This window comes from Rattus norvegicus, chromosome 1 (assembly GCF_021556685.1).
Source record: "Rattus norvegicus strain SHRSP/BbbUtx chromosome 1, alternate assembly SHRSP_T2T, whole genome shotgun sequence".
Classification (NCBI taxonomy): Eukaryota; Metazoa; Chordata; class Mammalia; order Rodentia; family Muridae; genus Rattus; species Rattus norvegicus.
In genome coordinates, this window is record NC_141534.1 from 181,943,398 (window position 1) to 181,968,389 (window position 24,992).

Below are 24,992 nucleotides of genomic sequence, written 5' to 3' on the forward strand. Positions count from 1 at the left end.
GGATGTGATGGATCAGAAGCCACCAGCCACTCTCTGACTGGAGTCTTTCCATTGTGGCAGCCAGGGGGATTTTGTCTCCCATGTGAGTTCAGCATGTGAAAGCTCACTGCCCATGCTGCCTCAGTACAGACCTCTGACCTCTTCTGTTCAGAGTGCTGCCATGCTTTGCTCAAATAAACTCTCTGTGTCAGTTACTTGCTCATTACTGTGGCAAGAAGCAAACAAACAAACAGCAAATCCAGCTTAAAGAAGAAAGGGTTTATTTTGGCTTACAGTTTGAGGGTGCTGACTGACTGTGGAAGGGAAGGTGTGTTAGCAGGAACATGAAGTAGCTGATCACACTGTGTTCCTATTCAGGAAGCACATAGGACTAGAGCAGTGGTCCTCAGCCTTCCTTACTCTGAGGCCCTTTGATACAGTTCCTTATGTTGTGATGACCGCCCCCCCCCCGCTATAATATTATTCTCATTGCTTCTTCATAACTGTAATTTTGCTACTGTTATGATTCATAATGTAAATCTCTGTGTTTTCAGTGGTCTTTAACCCCTGTGGAAAGATAGTTTTGCCCCCAAAAGGCTATGACCCACAGGTTGAGAACAAGTTAGATAATTGACGGTACTCAGCCTGCTTTCTCTGTTTCCTTCAAACCACGGGATGCTGCTGCTTATATTTTTGATGTGTCTTCCTAGATTAATCAATCCCATTTAGAAATTTGCCCATAGCTGTGGGCAGAGATTATTCTCCTAAGACCCTCCGGATCAGTGGTTCTCAACCTGTGGGTCCCAACCCTTGGGGGTTGCCTATCAGATACTCTGCATATCAGATCCATAACAGCAACAAAATTACAGTTATGAAGTAGCAATAGAATAATGCAATTGTCAGTGGTCACCACAACACAAAGAACTGAATGCTACATCATGGGGGAAAGTTGAGAACCACTGCTCTAGGTCCAGACATGCTGGCAAGCAGTAGTAACCATCCCGTTCTATGATATATATTTTGTCTACAGTTTCTCTCTGAATAAAGGGCAGTTATAGGAGGGGCTCTGAGGACATGTACAGATGATTTTACAGCTAAAGACATCAGAATGTGATGCTTCAAACAGTTCAGTAACAAATCTTTCTATAAAGAAGGCTGGAAACACTGCGACTGAGGCTTGAGAGGGTTCTAGAGCTGCTGAATAGCAGAACCAGGATGTGCTTAGTGCTGGTCAGACTCAAACCAGTCTGTTTTTCCAGTTTTCTTTGGACAATACATCACATACTCAAACATGCAAGCAGTCCTGTTTATTAGCTTCCTGTGAAATTATTGTACACATATGTATTGAATTTAAATCACAGACCTTCTACGGTACAGTGTAGCTGAGGACCAGTAATGACTTAGTTGGATATGGTCCTTGCCAGCAAGAAGCTCACACTCTCTCCAGTGACTTCCTCTAAGTCCAATTGAATTTGATTTGCAGCTCTTGTGACCTTTCTCAGAGCATGAATCTCTTTGTCTGGAGAATTCTGTTTAACCAGAGGTCTGAGATGACCAAGGCTTGGGGTCCTCTGCAGCTAGTGATGAGTGGTCCTCTGGTTGTCCAGCTTACTCTGGAGATCCAGTGGGGCCACTGTAGGTTAGCCTGTCTCTGAGTCAATAATGACTTACATGTGTGTGCTCTGCTCTGTGGCTGCTGTTCTGCTGCTGAGGGTCATTTTCTGTGACTGCGGTGAACAGTGAAGACTGTAATTGTCAATGGGATAATTGTATGTTTTTCTCTTGTTTAAGCCAAAAGGCAGACCAATCAAAGCTAGCATTAAGTTCCCTCCCTTCTCCTGTTTCCCATGAGAAATCCACAACAACAATGGTGTTTGACCTTGAAAAGGCAGGCAGGAGTGATTCAGTAGTTATTTTTAAGATGAGGTTGAATATAAATTCCCGTGCGCTTCTGGGAACTGGGGCTACAGAGACATTGGATGTTGTTACTTTGAGTTCCCTCTGAGCTCATCCTTCTAATGCAAACCTGGGAAACTGAGGCTCAGAGCTGGTTCATCTTCAGGTGCCTTCCCCACGTTTGAGGAATCAATTCTTCCCTGGCTTACATTTCATAAACTCATCTCCCAACCCTGCCTCCAGCAATTGTCCATGGCAGGGATTTGTTATAGAGAAGCAATTTCATTCTTTTTCTTCCTTCAGTCAAGTGAGATCAAGAGTTTACTTGATTGGGGACATTACACCTTATCCAATCATGAGTGTTTTTAGCACCCAGGACAAATGGGTATCTCATTTATATTGGTTCTCCTGCCTATGATTATGATGTATACTATAGGAGCTCAGTAAGTGGTTGTTGAATGAATAAGTGTTTATCAACTGTTTAGTGGCCTGAGGACATGGCTAAGTCGGCATGAGTGCTTGCTTTGCAAGTGTGAGGACCTTAGTTAAAACACTCATGATCCATATAAAGTTCTAGGTATGACTATATAGTACCTGTAACCCCAGCATTGGGATGTGGGGGGTAAACGGGAATATCCTGGGCTGTCCAGCCTATCCAAACAGCAACCTTCTAGTTCAGGTCATTGCCCTGTCTCAAGGCAATAAGGTGAAGGACAATAAAGAAGGTCACCGGTTCTTGGTCAGCATCTGCACTCACGTACATGGGCATACATAAGCAGACTCTTGTGTGTATGGCCCTCATCTCAAATCCCCACAGATGTTTAATGAATGAATAATCCCTTCTCTAGGAAGCTTCACGTGAGAGGAATTAAACACGCACAACCTAGCAATGGGACTGGTTCTTTTCTCTTGCACTTTTTTCTTCGGTCTTCAGCATGCTAGTCTTCCCTCCTCCCTCCTAACTTCTTCCCTTCCTTTCTTCTCTTTTTTCTCCCTCCCTTCCCTCTTTCCATACCTCCTTCCCTTCTTTCTCTTCTTCTTTCAGAGAAAAATGCTGTTTGGAGGGAAACGATAAGCTATTTATCTTAAGACTTTGGATTGGGAGCCAGAGGCTTAATTGGTTGAAAGAGTCAGAGTTGAGAGAAACCCTTTTTTTTTTCTTCATCTAATGAAGAATGATTCAAAAATAGTTTTAGCCTTTGCTTTTAAGTTCATTGGAAAAGAGAAAGTCTATAATTTGCTCATCTAATCTCCTGTGGGAGAGCACAGTGCATCAGGGAGCATGGGTTGGGAGCCAGAGGCAAGCCTACCACCAACTTGCTGCATGTCCTTGGACAAACCTTCTCCTCCAGGTTCAGTTTATTTCATTCAGGGAATTGGGAGATGAAGCGAACTCTCCTAAGGCTTCCCTAGATTTAATGTTCTGAGAGTATAGTGCTGAGTTTTAGATTTTTCCCCTTTTGGAACAAAATGATCTTTAGTGGCACAATTTGGGAAAGCTGTTCATTAACTAGCAAGAGGCCTGCTTAGTCTCTTCTATAAGATGTTCAGTGGGCCAGAATACAGCAAATACAGAGGCGAATGCCAGCAGCAAACCACTGAACTGAGAACAGGACCCCCATTGAAGGAATCAGAGAAAGAACTGGAAGAGCTTGAAGGGGCTCAGGACCCCTTATGAATAACAATGCCAAGCAACCAGAGCTTCCAGGGACTAAGCCACTACCTAAAGACTATACATGGACTGACCCTGGACTCTGACCTCATAGGTAGCAATGAATATCCTAGTAAGAGCACCAGTGGAAGGGGAAGCCCTGGGTCCTGCTAAGACTGAACCCCCAGTGAACTAGACTGTTGGGGGGAGGGCGGCAATGGGGGGAGGGTTGGGAGGGGAACACCCATAAGGAAGGGGAGGGGGGAGGGGGATGTTTGCCCGGAAACCAAAGAATTATTATTAAGTATTAAATAAACTTAAAAAAAGAAAAAAAAGATGTTCAGTGGGGCTTAGCATCTGCCTTGTAGTGGGGGTGAAACTGTAGTCCTAGTTTCATAGTCCTTTCAGCCCCTGGGGGTAGGCTCTGTTTACTTGTATGGAACTCCTTGGTCTGACCGGATGCATGCTAAGAAAGAGTGCTTTGCCCTGATTTGTTAGATATAACACTGATAAAGCCACAGGCAAAAGCATTCCAGCAGGCTTCTGAATCCTACCTAGTCATTTTCAAACTCTCCCCTACCCTTTGGCTACTACTACTCACTACCTCCACAGTACATGGTCCTACACCTCTCCTTCTTGGCACATGATACTTCTGTCTGGAGCTATCTTCCAAATCCCACTGACTTGGGAGTGTGCTATAAGGATAAGAAACTTACAAGGACTCCATAGCTCTAGTCCAGCACCCCTTTTCTATCCTCTCATCACTGCTGACTCCCATATGCCACGTGTAGCACACACTTGGGGAGGAAGAAACATGTCTGCATAATTAAAGGGTCCACCTTCATGGGAGCTCTTACTCTGATACTGTCTTAGCTACTTCTCTGTTGCTGTAATAAAACACTGTGGCCAAGGCAACTTATAAAAGGAAGGGTTTATTTTGGGCTTATGATTCCATCAGAAGGATAGGGCCCATTGAAAGATCCCACGCAGAGAGAGACCCTTATTCAAGTCTCAGGAAATCGCGGACCCCAGACACAGAGAGACCATTTTGGATGTAATAAGCAAAGGCGAGGTTTATTACGGAGATCTATTATGGGGATCTCTGGGCCAACACGTACCCCATGCAGGAGACAGAGGTGTCGACCCTGAAACTTAAAAGTCAGGGGTTTATATAGGGAAAGCTAGGGGGTTTGGCGTGGTTACACACAATTGGCTAATTTTTGGCGTGGCTATAAGTGATTGGCTCATTCAAACGGACAACACAGCAGAAGAGTACGTGCTGACTGGGGCGTACAGGATTTTAGAAGCTAGGGGCGTATCAGGGTTTGAAGGACATCTGGTTAAGGTGTGACTCTGAGTAAACTGGGGGAGGTGCCCTTCTGTATCTTAGTGGCCCGTCAGTCCTGGCTGTAGGGCAGGCCCTGCCCTGCCTGGACAGTGTTTAGAAACTTACTCTTTTAATTTTATATTTTAAACCTTAAATCTGTATAATTTTCTTTTCACCATCATACCAGAGACAGCGTGGCAGCATGTCACAAAGATGGTGGCTAGAGCTGGAAACTGAGAGCGACCTCTCACACATCTTGAACCCCAAGTAGTAGGAAAAGAGAGTGAACTGGGAATTGCTTAGATTTTTAAAACCTCAAATTCCGCCTCCAGTGACATAGGTCCTTCAACAAGGCTATGCATTTTAAGCCTCCATCAACAGTCACCAACTTGAGATAATATTCAAACACCTGAGCCTATCAGGGCAGACATTTTCATTTAAATCATCACCAGTATCTCCTATGCGGAATCCTCCAACACCTAGCTCAGAGTATGTGGTAAATTTCCAACACTACTTTTTAGTGCTTTTTATGCATTTCTTTACATAGAACCTACTTTGCACAGCAAATAGGAAAGGGTGTGTGTGTGTGTGTGTGTGTGTGTGTGTGTGTGTGTGTGTGTGCAATCCAAATTCTAGACTTGGAAGGCTTTGAATCAGAAAGTCCACTTGAAATATGAGTAAAGTAAAATGAGCCAAGCAGAGAATAGATGTAAGCTTTCCACTAACTATTGACTCCAGGGGTTTGGAGAACACTCTACACAGGACCAGAAGGTCAGCTAGGGATGTGGAATGGTGCCAGGAGCTGGAAGTCAGGTACAGGTCTGCAGAGATGGGACCAGCCTTCCCTTTGGTGTGGAAAGGATAAGCCCTAGAGACTTTTCCCCAGGGCTGGACTTCAAAGATTGAAGGGAGAAATCCAAGATGGGGTTGAGGATAGTGAAGAGCTGGGGAGACCCTGAGGCTCTCAGAATTCTGATGGAGTGACTTTCTCAGCACTACTGATGATGGAGGCCCCTAGATTCCCTGCTCTGCTACAGAATATATAACATATCATCAGATATAAAACGGGGCCAAGCCAGCCCTGGAGTCTAACATACCCATTGATTCTCAGGAAGAAGAGAGTGAAGGACTTGAGAAGTAATTAGCACAGCATGGGCTGCAGACGGTCCCAAGTGTTACAAAGGCACCACTATGCAACACGAGAACAGTTTTGCATCGTGGTAGGAGCTGACCTCAGGTCCTAGGGGTTGAACCATCTACTGACTTTCTGGACCCCACCCTAGGGTATAGCATAATAGAGAAGATCAAGATGCCAGTCTTACAGTTTCTGAGATTTGTTCCCATTTCTCTGTGTGACATTGGCCAAGTCAGTTTCAGTGATGGTAGTTTCAAAGGCCTGCTTTGAGGGTTACAGTGAGCGACTGAGATTGGGTCAAGCACTTAGCACAGTGACCAGGATGTTTATTAAAACAGTTGTTGGGGGTGGGGGTGTCTTAGACAAATTACACAATGCCCCTAAATCCCCGTCTCTATATCTGTAAGGTAGAATGACTAATTCCGATCACCAAACCACCTTGACAGATGACATAATAAAAAGGTGATCTGTAATTGGCAATCCTTCACTTGTTGGGTGGGTAATCTATTCCCTCTGGCCTAGAGAAGGTCTGGAGAAATGTGTCAGGAGTGAATTGCTTGGTTCTGGAGTTCCTTAAGATGAGTCCTGTAACTTCCTCCAGTCCCACCCTGGGTAACTCCAGCCCAAACAGCCTCATCTGGCTGGGAGTCTGGTGTGCGGAGAAGACTGTGGTTGCATCTGGAGTTGTGTTTGCAGTCTGCGAAGACTCCAGAAAATCCAGATTTGGGGGCTTAGTCACCCCATTCTAGATGTCTAGGAAAGCCTCTGTCTGAGGCATAGAGGAACAACATGGGGAACAGGATATCTTCAGGGACGAGGTAGAAGCCCTAGGTGCCCCAACCCTGGGAGGATGCCTCACCTGCCCTCAGGCACAGGAATGACCTTCATAGCATCAGGTCCAGGTTCCTGTTCATCATGGATAGGGCAAAAACTGAGCCCCAGTCCCAGCTCGGCTCCTCTGGCTCTTTGAGCAGAGACCCTTAAGGCTCCTGACTGGTGATTTTCCACCACGAAGGGAAAGTGACTCATTGCCAGGCCCTCTGCCTTGACCTCAATTTTCAATTCTCCTCTGTGTGAGTAATCGAATCAGCTGTCTGTACTTACAAAGGACAGATTTCATGCACAGTGAGACGGCAGCTTAAAGTTCATGGCTGAGGACAGTTGAACCTCTAGCAGTTAGGGTGGGCAAGGGCAGCCGAAGCCCCCATCGCATAGCCAGAGCTGCTCTGGTTAGTTACACATTTTATGTTGGGGTCAGTCAGCAAATTCAATAGAGAGGTGGGGCTCAGAGAGCCAGAGAGCTAATGACAGAGCGTCAGGCAAGCTATACAATTATGGGATGTTAGTGCTAACATAGTCCAAACCTTAATGAGCCACAGTCCTTAGACTCTGAAATTGAGGAGAGCAGCGAATTCTGTGGTGACACAGTGACCAAGCTTAGCATGGATGAGTGGTTGCTGGGACTGCGTCTGGGGTAAGGGACGTGTTATCTTGCTGGTCTGTCCCCTGGAAGACTCTGAGGACTCTCAGATGTACAAGTCTGCAGGGCTTGCTCCCCCTCCTCTGCAGTGGCCTCTACTTATGGTACCTCCTCACACTGCAACCAAACAAAATGAAAATCAGCTCTTGCTTGGCTGTGGTTCCTGTTCCAACGGAAGCTTCAGCTGCTGGGACCTAACACCCAGGGATCAATTTTGATCTTTTCTCCTTGCCTCATGTCCCCCACTTCCCTCCCGAGTCAGCTGGTTTTGTCTATCCACAGGCACTGTCGTCACTCAGGCTGTGTTTTCTCCCTTCCATCAGCACCGTCTCTCAGGCAGCCTCCTGACTGGTATTTAACCCTGCTTTTCTCCTCCTCCTCCTGACTCATTTCACCACATGTCATTCCTCTGCCTGAAAACACCATCAGTGGTTCCAAATCTGCCCAGGGCTAAATCGAATTCCTAAACTTACTGCATTCAAGGTCTTTGATCAGGGGCCAGTCTGTCTCTTCAGATCCCTTCCTTGCCATGTCGCAAGCCTCCTGCTTCCGGAAGTGCAGCTCTTGCTGTGGTACTAATTTGGTCCTCCTGCCCTTTGAACATCATGTCCCCCTCTGCATAGAAATCTTCTTGCAAAATGACTCTTGTCATTTTGGCCAGCTCCTCTCCTCTGGGAACAGGGTAGATGCTATTTCCTTTGTGTAAATATTCCCAGGCTAGGACAGCTCCAGCCTCCATGATCATGGGCTACTGTTTCACAGCTTCTTGAAGACAGCTTGGTGTTTAGTAAAGTTAAGACTTTGGGCCCTGGAGGCCCAGGTCTGAGTGACAGCCCTGCTGTGTACTCACCATGTGTTTTCCCCTGGCAGAAGTTTCCTCATCTGGAAGCAGTAATAGTCCTTCCTTCATACTGCTGTGGCCAGTATGAAAGGAGACAGTGTAGACTGGGCTTAGGGCCCCAGTTGGCTTTTCACTGGATATTAATACATTGGCTACCCTTAGGACCATTAACAGATTTGATTGTTGCTGTTACTTTACTCAGCTTTGAGCCTGTGCTGGTGTAGGGCCAGTATATAAATAACATATATATATATATATATATATATATATATATATATATATATATATATATATATCATAGCTTGGGCCTGGTACTTCCTGGCTAGGGGACTTGGTAGGATGGACAGCTTCTCATAGTTGTATCTGGGGACCTGTTGGAGGACAGAGCCAGCTGTGCGACTCAAAGAAAGATTTTCAGCTCTTCACTTCTTCCCATAACTGGGGGCAGGGAACTTGTGCTAGAGCCTGAGGCTTGTGAGGTAGATGAAATGGGATCCATTCGTTGAGTGGAGGGTAAGGGAGCGCCAGATGCCTGGCAGGTGGTAGAGTGGCTGGTTCCTTTATAGATGGCACCTACTTTCTTTCTTGCCTTCCACAGAATGACACAGTGGTCTTAGGATGGCCAGTGGCATGTTAGATCTGTGAGGTCTCCTATGTGGGCCATGCCAGTGAAAGAGGCAGGGAACAGAACAGAGCAGGGGAGAGTAGCTCATCCCTGTTTAATGTTCACAGCTCCATGGAGCTGTCAGGAAGCTGAATGTGAGCTCCTCTCTGTGTAGACACATTTGTAGTTTTTTACTTCAGGACCCTGCCCTGCTCTGCTTTGGAACAGACAGCAGCCGTTCATAAGATCCTTCAATGTAGCAATTAAGAACAGGGCTCTAGAGTCTCAAGTGTTGTGTTCTGCACCTAACATTGCTACTTCTGAGCTGCGTGATGGGCTACTCAGCCTCACTAAGCTTCAGTTTCCAAATCTGTAAGATATTCTCAGAGAACCCCTTCCAGGGTCATGGGGGTGCCTGATGTGATGAAAATGGGGAGCACCATACATAACATCATTGGCATAGGGCTCACCTCAATACCTGCTGCCAAACCACCATGGCCTTTCTTTTCCTCCCCGGAGTCTCAGAACACTATGACACAGACTGACTGACAGCTACAAGGTTTGCCATTCTCATTCACAAGGTGTTTAAGCTTAGTTCATATATACTGGGAACAGCTTTGGTGTGCTAGGCCCAGCAGCTGGGGTAAGCAAGAGGTGAGCGTACACAGGCTGGACCTCCTCAGGGTATAGCAGGACTTCTGAATGTTTACCTACCATGACCCATTTTACCCAAAGAGATGTTTACTTAACCCCAAGTATATAGGTACATAAACTGGGCACATAAACAATTAAATACTTATTAGTTTATATAACAGGAATACATTTATCTTAAAGCAACATTTTGTATACAATTTTACCAAGTAGGAAAGACATATCTGTATGCTAAGGAGATTGGATATGCTGTTTCTTCTTGCATAAAAATTAAATCTTAGCTGAGTGTCTGACCTTGCAGAACATAGGGCAACTTCTGTTTTTTGAGTTGATTAGTATTTTGACTTTATAATTAAATAATCTTATCATTGTCAATGCTGAGAATGTTGTTCATGTAAGTACACAGTACAAAATAGCAGAAGTATGCATGTGCCATTTCAGAAGCTGTTAGATAATTCCATCCTAATCCCAAGCCGAAATTAATGACTTTTTTTAATGAAGCTCAAATTAGCAACTGGAGCAGCAATTTTAAAGTCGAGTGTTCTAATACAATTCAAGGATATGCTAATTTTATATTTACATGCAGAGGATGAAGATAGGAAACTCTGAGGAGTCTTTGTTTTCTGCAGTTGAGCCTTCAAGTCTTCCCACGAGCGGACTACCATGTGTGCAGCAGAGACGCTCCAATTAAGTAACTATAACAGGAGTCTCGAGTCTGAGCTGAGGTGTCTCAGGCTCTGTGCTGCAGTTGGGTGGTGTGACAACACCCACAGGGCAAAGTGTGCCTCGGTGTGTTTAGAACCAACTCTGCAGTGAAGTCTCATGGTATAACAGGAGCTAGTGCTGTCTACGTATGTCTGAGGCATACTTTAGAGTTAGTACACTTTTGGTTTGGAGTTAATCTTAGGTCATGGTGCATTTGGGAACCATTTTGTGATGTCATCCCTTATGAGGTGGTGACTCACAGTGTAAGAATCTGGGATCTAGTGGATAGATCATTTACAAGGACCTAAACAGTTTAGACCAGTGAGCGACAGACATGGGTCCTATGGAGCATGCAGGCAGACATGTGGGGCATGTGGGACATGAACTCATCCAGAAGACTCCTTCAGAGGAGACTAGTCAGCCTGTGAGGAGTAGATGGAGGCAAGAGGTCAGGACTGAGAGATTGCAAGGGCTTGGGGCCGGAATTGGAAGTGGGGAAGGTGAGAGACTGAGGCCTAGTGCAGAAGTGTCGTGCAACATAGCCATTAAGATGGGAAGTGGGTGGGTGGCATAAGTGGGGACTCTTAGTCTGATCTCCCTCCTGCTGACTCTCAGACACATACAGAACCAACATACACACAACTTCACAGAAGTTCTAAGTCATGGGCTAGCTCAGGAAGTCAAGATGCTTGCTGGCAAGTTTGACTAACCGAGTTTGACCCCTGGGACTCACATGGTGGAAGGAAAAAATCAACTGCTACGAGCTGTCTTCTGAGTTCCACATTTGCGCAAGAGAGTGCTCACACATGTGATCAATCAATCAGTCAGTCAGTCAGTCAGTCAGTCAGACAGTCAATCAATCAATGTCAAAGATAACTTCATGAATTAATGAAAGTTGGGGAGTATCAGTAACTTCTTTCAAGATGAAGGCACCTAGAATGTCAGAGTTAACAAAGGAGGACTCTTGAGTCATTAGAGAGGAAACAACTGTTAAAGGTGTATACTAGTTCATCATTCCAGAAACAGGGGCCTGATTCTTGTCCCTTAGCATCCCAAAACAGAATAGTGAGCCTCATGACCTGGACCCAAGGTTTAGTCCCATCCTCAGCACTCTGTAGGAGCCTCTCTGAGTGAGGATAAGGGCTTCTGTGAATACAGGTCAGGGATCACATGTCCTGGGTATGCAGACGGTGTTTGCACTGGCCTTATTTCTAATCATGTGAAAGAATGCCTGACAAGAGCCACTGAGGGAGGGCAGGGTTCTGTCAACTACAGTTTGAGGATATCCACCACGATCTGGAAGCCATGGCAGCAGAGTTGGAGACAGCTGGTCACGTGACATTGGCTGCAGTGTAAGGCAAGGGTCCCACTGTGTCTGGATAGGAAGCAGAAAGAAAATTGCTGCCTTTTCATTGACTCTGGGACTCCAGTTCCTAGAATGGTATGACCCTCAGTAAACTCTTCCTGTTTAACTTACTCTATTCTAGAAAATTCCTCACAAACAAACCCAGATTTTTTTTCTTATGGGAGTCTGTATCCTATCAAGCTGGTTGATATTTGTTATTAATCATCATAGTACTCAATAAATAGTTTCTCTTAGAAATTGTTTTGCTTGAAACTGTTAGTTTTCAAAAGAAAGAAAGAAAGAAAGGAAGGAAGAAAGAAAGAAATTCAGATAACCTCAGAGCCTCCTATTTCCTGAGAGAGTACTGCAGAATACAGGATGATTGCATCCTACGTCACTGTCTGTAGCACTTTCCTTTGTCAGGACTCCTCGAGTTATCCAGAATGTAGGATCCAATCTTTTACCATGCTATGCCAAGCAGTAATGAAAAGAAAATGTCATAGGGCACAGAAAGCAAATGTTAAGTGGACAAGATTAATAATAAACTTGGTAGTTTCTGGATAATCTTGGGGTAAAACCTTAGTTTGGGAAAGAAGGTCAGTGCATGGAGACAGGCGAGGGAAGGGCAGAAGGGACATTTACCACATAATGGGTGAATGAAGTATTTGTATAGTCTTCTGGGGTAAGGAAATCTCACTAATGTTCCTAGTAGTGCACAGATGCTCTCCCAGTGAATGGGGGAAATCACACTGTCTGAGCTATTTAGTACTGCAGAAGGATGAAGGCCGTCAGCTCCCCAGTCCACTGTGTATGGATGGGGAAGCAGAGTCCAAGACTCGTATGCCCAGTGCCTGGAGAGATTCATTTTGATGTCACACAGCGTGGGACTGGCAGGAAGAGCAGAGGAGAGCCACCAACATGGTGGAAAACGTAAGCGACACTTAGCTTGGGCGTCACCAGTGTCTGAAGCAGAAGGGTTGGAAGTTAAAACCCCGACCACATTGTCAATTATTTATAACTCATTGCATAAATTATTATGCTTAAATTGGCTGTCTAGTAAACAGTGTGTAGTTTTGCATCATAGAGGTTAGGCTATTCTAAATTAATCTAGGACTTGTTTTGATGAGAAAAGAGGGATAGAGGGAGGGGAGGAGAGGACGACAGAGAGAAAAAGAGAGACAGAGATAGAGAGACACAGAGACACATAGACACAGAGAGAAAATGGATGGTCCCAAATGATACTTGTAATGATAGTCCTAGGAGAATCCAAGAAGTGTTCTATTACTCAAAGTGTCTATATAGCCTCAGAAGCCACTGATGTGCTGGCCAACCCTTTCCTGAGCTCACCTTCCACTTATCTTTGTCCCATTCACTCCACGATAGCCACCCTGTCTCTCTATTAGTCCCCTCCCAGGGCCTTTGCCTGGGCTCTGTCCTCTGTGGTGAACACTCAGTTTCCACATTTTATAATGGCTAATCTTGCCTCCTGAGAGTTTGCTCATGACTCACAAGTCTCAGGAAATGTACCATGACCACTCATTTAAAATGGCAATACCTTGTGCCTCACAGAAGAATTTTGATGTCCCTGATTCTGCCTTGCCTTTTCAGTAGAAATGATCAGTTCTCAAAATACCACACAGTTCTTATTTATTCCGTTTTTATTCTTTACTTCTCACGTGTCTCCTCCATAAGGGGGTTAATGTCGGTTGTTTTGTTTGCTGGCTTATCCCACTTCCTGGCACGTCACAGGCACTAAGTAAAATGATGGCTTAGGAGAAGAACGAATGTCCAGATGGATTCCGTGAGGACACGTGGGACACACATCTGCATGTGTGCAATGAAGCTCCATGGAAGGCAGTGACAGACTGAACATCTCGAAAAGCAGAAATGGAAGGTCTGTTAGAAGTCTGCCTCAATCAGAGTCCAGCATTGGCTTCCAAGTTCCTTTCTACATCCGTTCTACTGCTGCTGCTGCAGATCAGGGTCTAGTCTCTGATTCTTCCTTTATTCATTACCTTTATTAACCTGTGTCAATGTCTTCATGATTTTACCTTCCGTCTGCTTCACTGTTGAGACTGGAACACAGGGCCTTGGACATGATAGGCAAGCACCCTGCAGCAGGAGAACACCTCAGCCCTTCCTTAACTATTTAAAAATATTTATTTATTTCATATGTATAAGTATTTGCCTGCCTGCATATATGTGCACCATATGCATGCACGGCGTCCATGGAGTTCAAAGTGGGGCATCAGATTCCCGGAACTGGAGTTACAGATGGCTGTGAGCTGTCATATGCAGCTAGGGAATGGATTCAGGGTCCTCTGGAAGAAAAGCCAATGCTTTTAACCACTGAGCCATTTCTCTGGCCCTCTTTCTAAACCACTCTTGAAGTGTTGTTCTCCAAGAACATTTTTCCTATAGGAGCCCCGGATTCCTCCTTATCTATTTGAGTCTTTATGACTGGATAGAAATCTTTGATTATCACGTCACTTCCTTGAGGATTTCATTGTGACTACTTTATAATTAGATGTTGGTCCAAAATTACCCAATGTTTGCATACATTTCTTTTCAATTAACATGTACTTTTTTCTAGATGTACAAGGGACCCCTCCACATGTCTCCTCTTTTCTTTCCTTCTTCTCAGTTTGTTAACCTTTATTACTTACTTCCTTTTAGACAGTCTTATGTAGTCTCCTCTGGCCTTGTATGTAGGTCATGATGACCATGAACATCTAATTCTTCTCCCTCCGTACCCTAAATGTAGAGGGGGCAGGTTCAGTATTCTAACAGACTAAGTCTAGGGTGGATGTCTTTGCTCCCTTGTGTGCAGTGTGTTCTTTTAACATGTCTCTCAGATCTTCTTAAAGCTTCCCTGGTGTGCAGCTTTCAGTGTCTGTGGTTTCTCACTTTGCATTTCATCTTCTGGAACGTCTTTCCTGTGTGCTAGTTCCCCACCACCTACCTTTAACACTTGTCATTCTCCCTTAAATTCTTTTATAGCTTTCCTTTTTTAAAAAGGGTTTTCCCCCTTTCTATCTGACTTTTAAAAAGCATTACTGCATACGGGTTTAGTGTTATCATTGTTTCATCTCTGCCTGGAATGAATGTGCTTGTTTCATTTTTAATTCTTCCCTGAATTAGGTTATCCTCATTCTGAGAATTTGTGCTTCTCCTTCAAGTCTTGCCTAATTTTCTTAAAAATTTAAGCCTTTAATCAGATAATAAGTCCTCGTGAGTATGTATATCTCTCATTTTCTCACTGTAGGAATAGTATTATATTCTCTGTTCTTTTACAGTAGCTGTAGGTAGGATGAGTTTTAGTGCTTGGTGTTGCTTTTTATTATATGAATTAGGCATCAGGAGCTCTTAGGAGCAGGTGGGCTTTACGATCTTCTGACTTCCTGCCTTGGCCATTCAGGGTTTCTAGTTCTACCTCTACCTCCCCCCCCCACTTTGCCTCTGGTGACCTCCCCCTCCCCCTCTTTTGGTAGAAGAGATTCCTGCAGGTCAGTGTTGAGGGGTCATACTGTTCATCTGACCCCCCAGACAGTGAAGAGGTGAGCGCATCCTTGACCTCATGGCTGCTGTTCTCAACCAGTTCTATTGTGTTCTAGTAAATGCTGTGACACTACTATGAGCTTTCTCTCTCTCTCTCTCTCTCTCTCTCTCTCTCTCTCTCTCTCTCTCTCTCTCTTCCTCCCTCCCTCCTTCCCTTCCTTCCTCCCTCCCTCCCCATCAGTTACCAACCACTGCTTCCCTAATCTTCTCCCAAGAGCCATCAGCTGTTGGTTTGTCCCAACATCGTCAGTCTTAATATTTGCAGTTGGTGGAAAAACAAGTTCATCTCAGCTTTTGGTACTTATTATCTACGAACAATTTTGTTTCATAGTTGCTCTGTCGAGTTTTTATGTGGGGGTTTGGAGAGATGGAAAAACCATGTCATACCATCTTTCCAGAGTGTTTCTTGTTTTCTTCACTTCTAGGTATCTAATGGTGAAACATAAACTGATTTATTAAAATGTCTCTAGCAATAACTATCACATATAGTATTATTGTCTTCCCAGTATTATGTATTTTATAAAATAAATATATCAGCAGAAATATATTCACGTAATATTTAAATATATGAATATAGCAATCACTTTACTTAATGATGGCCAAAAGCCTGGGAATGAGGCACTATGACTTTTCCCTACTTGCCAGCAAGGACGCTAGAGCACAGAGAAGCCATGTAATTTACCCAGGCATTCAGCAGTTGTCAGAGCTGGGATCTGAAGCTAAGAAAGCCAGGAAACAGTGGTGCCCACCAGAAGCCACAGCGATATTCAAAAGACCCAGAGCCATGCCTGGAGCCAGTATCTAAAAGGTAGAAGGATGTGCTAATAGAACTGTCCATTGTTGTACGGAGAGCGTGCCCTGAACCAGAAAGGAAGGCAGCCAAGTGGAGGGGACATACTTGGGCGTGGCATTAGAGGCCACTTGGTCTAAGAGTTAGTAGGAGACAAATTTGAGTTAGCTTCTCCTGTGATTTACCAGGGCAAGAACACACATGAGGTAAACTGTGGGAGCTCCTGAGACTCTTGAGTGAATGCCATGACCCGTCATGATGGCACCGAAGAAGTTGGCTGCATGTGCACCACAAGCTGGCAGGCAGCATCATCAGAGAGTCATTGAAGCAGGCTGGCCCGGGCTTGCTTGAGAGATAGTGCTCACTATTCTAAGCCTTGTTTCCAGCTGGTAGAGAATATTTTATGTATTACTGATGTCATGTGGGGGCAGTCTCTCTCCCCGGGAGCTTTAGGCGGTACTCCTTGAAGAACCACCACTCAGGGAATGGGGCAGCAGTTGTTAAGGGCCCAAGTTCTACCATCCAGAGCAGGGACATTTGTAAATGTTTTCTCTGGTTCCTCTTAATATCTGCTTCAAGTATTTCTATTTGAAAATGAAATCATTATTACCATGTCTTTTGGGGGGGTGTTACTTTGTTCAAGTCTTAAATTTTTACCACAGGGAGCAAGAAATATTAATACACTCTATCCTTGCAAATACAGAACATATTTCTAGCTTTTACTGTAAGGCTACTGTTCATGCCTGCCCGGTGGTCTCAGGTAACAGTTTTTGATGCCTGTGTATGAACATAAAGGTAAAGGTGAGCCAAGGGATCAAGGTTTGATCTCAGGGATATGTCTTCTTTCTTATTTAGTTTTTTGCATCTCACCTTTCTCATCTCAGCCAAATGATGCCTAATGGAGACGGTTGTTCTGGGGAGCAAATGCAAGAATTCACATAGAGCTCTTGGCACAGGGCTGGACTCAGTGTGTATATTGTGTTCAGTAAATGCTCACCATTACTGCATTTATAGTTATTTTCCTGTCAACTGCGAGGAGCAGCAAACTGTCAGTCAGCCTGTCAGAACCTGTCAGGGTCCTACTCGTTTTATTTTGAGTATGATGATGCCAAAGGTCAAAGAAGTTTAAAAAGCTTAAGAAAAGACTTGCTTATTTGGAAGAGAACCAGAACCCTGGAGAGCCTTGTGGAAGAATGACATAGAAACTGTATCAGGGAGCCCTGGGGCTGGTAACACCGCCTTCTCCCTTCTCTATTCTTTGAGACAGGATCCAACTCTGTCACCCAAATTGGCCTGGAACTCACAATATCATCTGGGATGCCCCTGAGAGTCAGGGCAGAAACTCAGGTAGGAACCAGAAGGCAAGAGCTGAAGGAGAGGCCGTAGAAGAGGGTTGTTTACTGGCTTGCTCCTCATGGCTTGTTCAGATGTTTGTTTGTTTGGTTTTTCCCACCCTCTGAATCACCTACGCTGAAATGGTGGCACCCACAATGGGCTGAACTCTCTTACATCAGCAATCAATAAAATGTACCACAGGTTCCCCAAATTCCAAACTAATGGGAATATTTTCTCAGCTGAGTGTCTCTGTTCTAAAAGCATTTTAGCTGTGTCAAGTTGGCATAAAACTAGCCAGCACAAACCCAGAATTAGGATTTGCTGATGCTTTTTCACCATGAGATTGAAGTCATGTATTCTGAAGAAAGAATTCCAGAGTGCTGACGTGCCCCTCCTAACGTACTGGATGCATGCTATCAACATGAACCAACATTGTGATGCTGACCTGGATCACCAGGCTATACGATATCAGTCTTCATCGCTGACTTATGTGTCTCTTTCCTTTTCTAGTCATTTCTTTGGAACTGAATCACTGAGCCCATGCTCAAGCTCCATCTCCTTTATTTTTAATCGAGTTTATGTGGCATGAGACTGGAGACTGGTAAAGACACACACACACACACACACACACACACACATCTAAGTACTTGTGCAGGTTGGGAGACACATACAGACACACAGGAGGGCATCTAGTAATATAGACACCTAGATGAATTCATAACCACAAACAGACACATACAGGCACAAACACGCATATCCCAGAGAAATCAATAATTTTGTCAATCTTCTCTTGCCAGGAGAAAGGAATCGATTGAGACTTTAATTTACACAACTTCTAAAATCTCACTGTGTTTCTCATCCTTATCATAGATTTTAAAGAGCAAGGACTGAGTGTACCTCCTGTGTGGGTTGGAGGTGAGGAGTTTGACCAATGCTTGAGCATTGGGTCTACACACTTTACATGATGGGTCTAGGCTTAGGGCATTTGTGGCTCTAGTCTCCTCTCCTTTCTGTCCCCGCCCGCCCCACTTGGAAGCTGCTTGGGGGTCCTGATATTGTTATGATTTGATTCCTAGATGTTCTCCAAAGTTTCCTTGGTTGAACACTTTGTTTCCAGCCAGTGCTGTTGAGAAGAGGAATGAGAGGCAGAGGCTTAGGGAAAGCAAGTGAGATTGCTGGAGTCAGGGGCCTTGAAAGAAGCACTTATATCTTGCCATAGCAATGGGACCAAGTAACCGTGGGCTGAAAACTCTGAAACCATGAACACAACCAGTTCCTGTCTTCTTATAAATCACCTCGAGTGCTTTCTCCCAGTCACAGAGAGCTGGCTAACATACCCTGGCTGGCTAGGGGTGAGTGTGTCTCCACTTAGAAAATCTAGTGTTCTTGCTCATGCTTATTCTCAAGGAGTATGCTAAAAGCTGGTCCTGGCATGTGTCCTAAATGCTACAATTTACCTATCTTTTGTCTCCTCTGTTCTCCAGCTCTCTGTGATGCCCTGTCACCCTTCAACAGTGTGTTGGGACTTTCAGTTCTGTCTCCCCACCATTCTTCCTCTTCCAAACGCACAAATCTAATCTGAGGGACGGACTCATTGTCCCTTTGACTGGCCTATCTCAGACGTACCTCTTCTGCCTCCCTGTTCCACAGCTGACTCCTCGGAGAGTACCTTTCCTTATCTTTGCCTGAAAGGTCAGCCTCATCCTGCTCTCAATCCCCAGAAGACCTACACTCTCTGGGAGGGTGCTGATTAAAATCTGCTTAGAGATTCTCATGTGTTTCAGGCAGAGTTCTGTAGCTAACAGGCATCAGAAATGATGCTAGTGGTTCTGGAGTTTACCTCAACAGCCGAAGTTCCATCATCAGCACTGTGTGCAAGCAACAGCTCCAGTTGCTATAACTCTATGCCTAGTTTGGCAGCACAGAGAGGGGATTGGATTAATACACCTTAGTGACAAAGCTTTGTCTTTCTGACTAGAAGATGTATTAAGTACATGCAAATAATTTTTGTGTCCAAATACCTGAGAAAAAGTAACATATGGAAGAGTTTATTTTGGCTTATGGTTTGAGAGGATTCAGTTCATTGGGCAGGCATCACAGCAGGGGCATGAAGTGGACAGTCGCATTTGCATTCACACTAGAAGCAGTGAGCCATGAATCCCGGTGCCCAGCTTATTCGTAGTTCATACTTGGCTGACTAAGGCTGTAATCAACTGTCCTGCCATGCTGGAAGATGACGGCGAGGGCTCCTGCATCTTCTCATTCCTCACACATCTTCTTCTTTTAAGATGCCCAGAAGTTCCTTGTGAGTGGAAGCCAGTGTCAGCTTCCCTACAGTCACACACACCATCCTAAATACATTGATCTGTAATGTGTTCAGTGTCTCCTTACGTTGGAAATTACTGAGTAAATGCAGCTAATCTGTTCATTATAAGCTTACACTGTAGACAAACTAGAAGTTAGAGGAAAGTTGAAAGGCAGGAAGAAAAGGCTTTGATGCCATTGGCCTCAAAGGATTTCTACCTTTCCTTTGAACATTTTCTCTAGATTATCATTTGTGTGTCATTGTCTTCTTCTTCTTCTTCTTTTTTTTTTTGTTCTCTGTATATTGGCTTTTCTGCTTCTTTGGGAAACTGTTTTCATTGCTACCAACTTTCTGGAAGGCATTATCTTAATAAAATGCATATAATATGCCCATGTAGGTCTGCCACAGCTCACCCCATGCCAGTTTTATTTGATACCTCTGTCAGGAGTCATGACCTGTCATTCATCAGTCTGGTCACCTGCCCCCAAAGCATTGGGCGTCCATCTTATTAGCTGTTGGGTGGTAATCATGAGAAATGATGGGGAGAACTGGAAATATAATGCCGAGCTTAAACTGCATGAACATTGGTGGCCTGGGATGGGAACTGTCTGGGAAGCATGAGGTGTGGGCAGTCACTCTGCCACTGTCCCCTGGTTGCAGGCTACACTTCATGCAGGTGGACTCGGTTCAGCGCTGGATGGAGGATCTGAAGCTCATGACCGAGTGTGAGTGCATGTGCGTCTTGCAGGCAAAGCCCATCAGCCTGGAGGAAGACACGCAGAGTGACCTTATCCTAGCAGGTGGTCCTGGACCAGGAGATCCTCTGCAGCTGCTCCTGAAGCGGGGCTGGGTCATCAGCACAGAGCTTCGAAGGATCGGGCAGAAGCTGGCCCAGGACCGCTGGGCACGCGTGCACAGCATGAGTGTGCGTCTGACGTGCCATGCACGCTCCATGGTCAGCGAGTACAGCACCATCAGCAGGACAACCTCGCAGGAAATGGGCCAGGTCAGCCATGCTGGGATAGAGTAGTAGGTGATGGGTGTGGGAATGCCTTCCTGAGTTCTGGAGTCTGAACCTTTCCTGGTCAGTAGTCTCCTTGTCTTGCCACAAAGTAAAGAAGGATGGTGAGGATATTTAATGAATATATATTTGTGTAAGGCATTATGATGGGTGTTTCCTTTTTTATAAATATCTCATTTAACCCGTACAACCAATGTGAGCAGCTTGACAGTGGTTAAGCATACTAAAAAAAAGCAAAGCAAAACAAAAAACCCTGAATACAGACTGTGTGGCTTCAATTGTCAGTCTACATTGTATGACTTCGACAAGTTACTTGACTCCTCTGTGTCTTACTGCTTAGGGTGAGTATAGCAGCAGAGAATGACTGCATAATAAATAACATGTAAAACATGGCAAGCGGTTGACTGAACAGACTAGTATTATAGTATTGAAGTTTAGTAGATAGATGCTTGAAACTGAGCCACTTGCCCCAAGTTAAGCAGGGGATGACGTGAAGAAGGTTCAGATCCAGCCTTTCTAATTTCAAAATGCATTAGAATCTTCCCAAAGTCAAAAGTGAACCACTGAACAGCATCTATGTCCCTCATCGAGATCTTTATCTCTTTTTTCATCTTTCACTTTCAACGTTTCCTTCCTTCATTGCAGGCAGTGAATGTCTATTCATTCTTTAAACTCTGCTTAAATAGCTCTTCCTCCCAGAGGCTTCTCAGACCCCACAGTATAACTGATTGCATGCCAGCTTTCCTTAATCTCTCAAAGCAGCTGACCTTGAGCTCCTTGGCTAACCACGGCTCAGGTCACAGTGTGTTCTCATCTCTGTAACTGTTTTTCCCTTCACCTTCATGCCCCAGAGTGCCCAGTGCATCAGCTGGTCCTCAAAAGAATCACAGTGATCTTTTTTTTTTTACTACAGGCAGAGAAGCTGCTCATGGAGAAATGCTCCGAGCTCTCTGCGGTCACTGAGAGGTAAGTGCGCCCTGTGCTCTCTGCTTAGCCAGCCTGGCTTCTGGCTCTGGAAGGGACTAGTCTCTTCTCTGGGTGGTGGTAGGCTGAAGATTCTTTATCTGTGCATTCTCAGAAACCTCAAAAGTTTATCTTGAGGTCAGTATAGTGATGCATGTCTGTAGTTGCAGCATTTAGAAGGCAGAGGCAGGAGGTTTGCTAAAAGTCCAGTACAGTTTACATAATGCAAGGGTTGCATAATAAAACCAAAAAGTAAAATGAAATAATGAAAGATTCCCATGAGATTTTTGTCCCATGACCTGAGGCTAGGGAAAGGTAGAAGAGAGCCTTGGGTGTTAGTGGAAAGTTGTTTGAGGTAAGCAGATAATGGGGAAATGTTTGCTTCAGGTTTGGAGAACCCCCTTGGAGACAAGTAAGGTGAAAGCTGATCTCACACATCCTCACATATGCACAGAGACAGAGCTGTTCATAGACACCCGTTTTCTCTCACACAGACATATAAATCCACACTCATACCACCACAGAATCCATCCACAGCCCCTCCCCACTCTCTCACAGCATAAACATACATGAGTTCACACTCAGATGCACACATACACCCTCAACCTCGTATTGACATATATCCTGAGTGTGTGTTGACATGCTCCTTTAACCCTTCATGCCTCAGACCTGGGTTCTGACAAATGTGGGAAGACAGAGAGTCTTTTTCCTTTCTTGGTAGAGTAGTCTCAGGTCATGGGTTGGACTTTCAACTAATCCCCTCTGCTTTTCTTGTCTGTGAGGAAAAACCTTGGAAGCAGCTTTTTTTTCATATTGTGAGAGCAATTCTTTGTTTTTCTTGTTAAAAATAAATTTTAAGCTGAAATAGAACCATATTGCTTTTTCTCCCTCAGTGCTCTCTCATGGCCCCACTGTCAACGTAATAGTCTTTTGTCTTTTGATCATATTGTTATTATATACATACATACATACCTGTGTATATATGTATACATATGATACACACACCACACACACACATGCAAACACACACACGCACACACACACACAAACACACACATACACATACACACACCACACATACACATACACACACACACACAAACACACACACACACACACACACACACACACACACACACACACACACGCAAACTTTCCAAATCTATTTTTTCTATTTTGGTGGTGTGTGTATATAGTTTCATGGCTGACCACATTTTTTTGGACTGAACAACCAATAAGAAGCAAGGCTAACTCTTCTCCAGGAGTCACTCATTGCCTGTGGGTCTTTGTCTGAGGTGGGATCCTCAAACTTTACCTTTTCCATGTTTTTGTGTCCATTGGTATCACCATTGTTTGAGTCTTGTTTGTGCATAGGCAGCAACTCTTACAAGTGCTACAGAGAGAGCACTACCTTCTCAAAGGTAACTGCCCCTCCACCCCCGGCACCACTGAGCCCAGACTACCTGACCTTAATGACAACCCACTATCCCAGGGAGAACCCACTGACTTTGCCACTCTCTGGTGAAAGCACTTTCCAGTAACAGGACAATGTGATGAGTCCAGCACTTCTCTATATACCAAAAGGCCAGGGGACAATCAGACTGGCAGATTCCGTCCCTGATTCTCATGGGACCAGTGTCTTCCCTCTCTAGTCTGTTCTTCCCACACAGCACGCTTTGAGCAAGCCAGGTTTGCCCTAGCCACAGCTGTGGTCCAACCAAGTACCCCTTCTGGTGGCCCACTTCCTTGTTCTTCCTCCCAGGTGCCTCCAAGTGGAAAATGAGCATGTTCTGAAGTCAATGAAGGCCTGCGTGAGTGAGACCCTGAGCATGTTGGGCCAGCACTTTGGCCAGCTACTGGAACTGGCCCTCACACGGGAAGTGCAGGTCAGTGTGGATTGGGAGACACAGGACACTGTGGGATGAGCATGGAGGGAGGGCACTTAGTGATTCAGCCATACTAGGAGAAAATGCAAAATGGCCTTTCTAGAGAGGAACCTTATTCAGACCACCATTGTCCATGCCAGCATCGACATGAAGATTGTCAAGATTCTGTCAGAGTTTCCAGAACATCTAATCCAACTCTGGAGTTTCCAGATGTGAGAAATGGAGTTTAGAGAGGAGAGAGATTTAGCCAAAGTCACAGGGAAAGGTGGTATCAGAGCCTGGAGTATCTTTCTCAGTTCTCCGAATCTTCTCTGTTGACCCATTATTCACAGTGCACCGAAGAACTTAAGCTACCAGCACGGGGATAAACCAATTTTTGAAGTCCTGGCCTTAGAGAACACTAGAAAGTCATCCTCTGCTTCTGGGCTGGCTTATACTTGATTCCAGAAAGAGGGTGTGGTATACTCTGTAGTCTGACAACAGATGTACCATAAACCGGTTCACAACAGAGTCTACATCGGGGTCCTTAATGTCTTTCCTCCCTACTCCCTGCATGATCTGTAAGGTGAAACTTTCCCAGGGATGAAAGTAAGAAGTGAAGACAGGTGGACAGGCTGGGTTAAATACGCAGTATTTCCCTCTCCTGACTTGGTTATCCTTGATGCCTCCCAATACAGCAGGCTCCATAAGGTTTTCATTATGAGAGCTATTTACATGTTATTTATAGTTCAGGAATACTGTGCCACATACTTACCATTCTTTCCCACCACCAAATAAAAGCCTCCCATAAATAATAAAAGTCTGATTTTCTCCAAAATCGGCCTTCTGATGAGCTCAGAGATTCCTCTCTTCCTTTCTGTTGCATAGGGCTGGCTCTTATGGCCTGATCCTCTATAGTCCTTCCTTGTCATGTTCCCAGTCCTGTGCCAGTGCAGCTGGTCCTAAGCATTCTTACCGTCAGCCACAGGAGGGTCCTCAAAGGCTGCTTTTCCTGTCCTTAGAATCAGAAACAAATGGAAGGAGGGTTTCAAGGCTGCATTTGTGCTTTGGGACCCTAAGGATATTGGGGTTCTAGGGCACAGGGGCTCTGAGATAGGCACTCTTAGTTAATGAACCAGTGTTATCAAAGAGGAGCAAGGGTGTTCACTTAAGGGTTCATGCCACAAACTGAAGCATTAAAACACATCTTTCCATGTTGGCGAGAAAATCTAGTACATGATGAACAGAAATATTGAAGTCTGAAGAATACTTAAAACCCTGGGGTCCTATCTCACCAGAGGAATTTCTAAGCAATGGTAGAACATCTCATGCTAACAGGGAGTCATGGGGTAGGGTTTCTCCTGCCTTTATGTCAGAGAGTTGTAGGAAAGGCCAGGACTCTCTGGAGACTTTGGCCATGGATCTGACATCTTAGGCCAAGTTTCATTCTGTTTGTCCCTCATTCTGAATTTATTCTGGGTGGAACATATTCCTGGCTTGCTGCAGACCTACTGGGAGGTATGACTGCCCAGGTCTCTGAG

The 24,992-nt window shown here is 44.8% G+C and overlaps 1 protein-coding gene across 12 annotated transcripts in view; it reads left to right on the forward strand.

The window, feature by feature from the left end:
- Insc (INSC, spindle orientation adaptor protein) overlaps positions 1-24,992 on the forward strand; it is a 107,552-nt gene that overhangs the window by 29,237 nt on the left and 53,323 nt on the right. For 6 of the 12 annotated variants that reach the window (XM_087658031.1, XM_087658034.1, XM_087658095.1 and 3 more), the window contains 4 exons: positions 20,263-20,327; positions 20,403-20,608; positions 21,537-21,589; positions 23,349-23,472. In XM_087658031.1, the coding sequence (XP_087514157.1) occupies positions 20,263-20,327; positions 20,403-20,608; positions 21,537-21,589; positions 23,349-23,472 (448 nt within the window). 12 annotated transcript variants of the gene reach the window in all.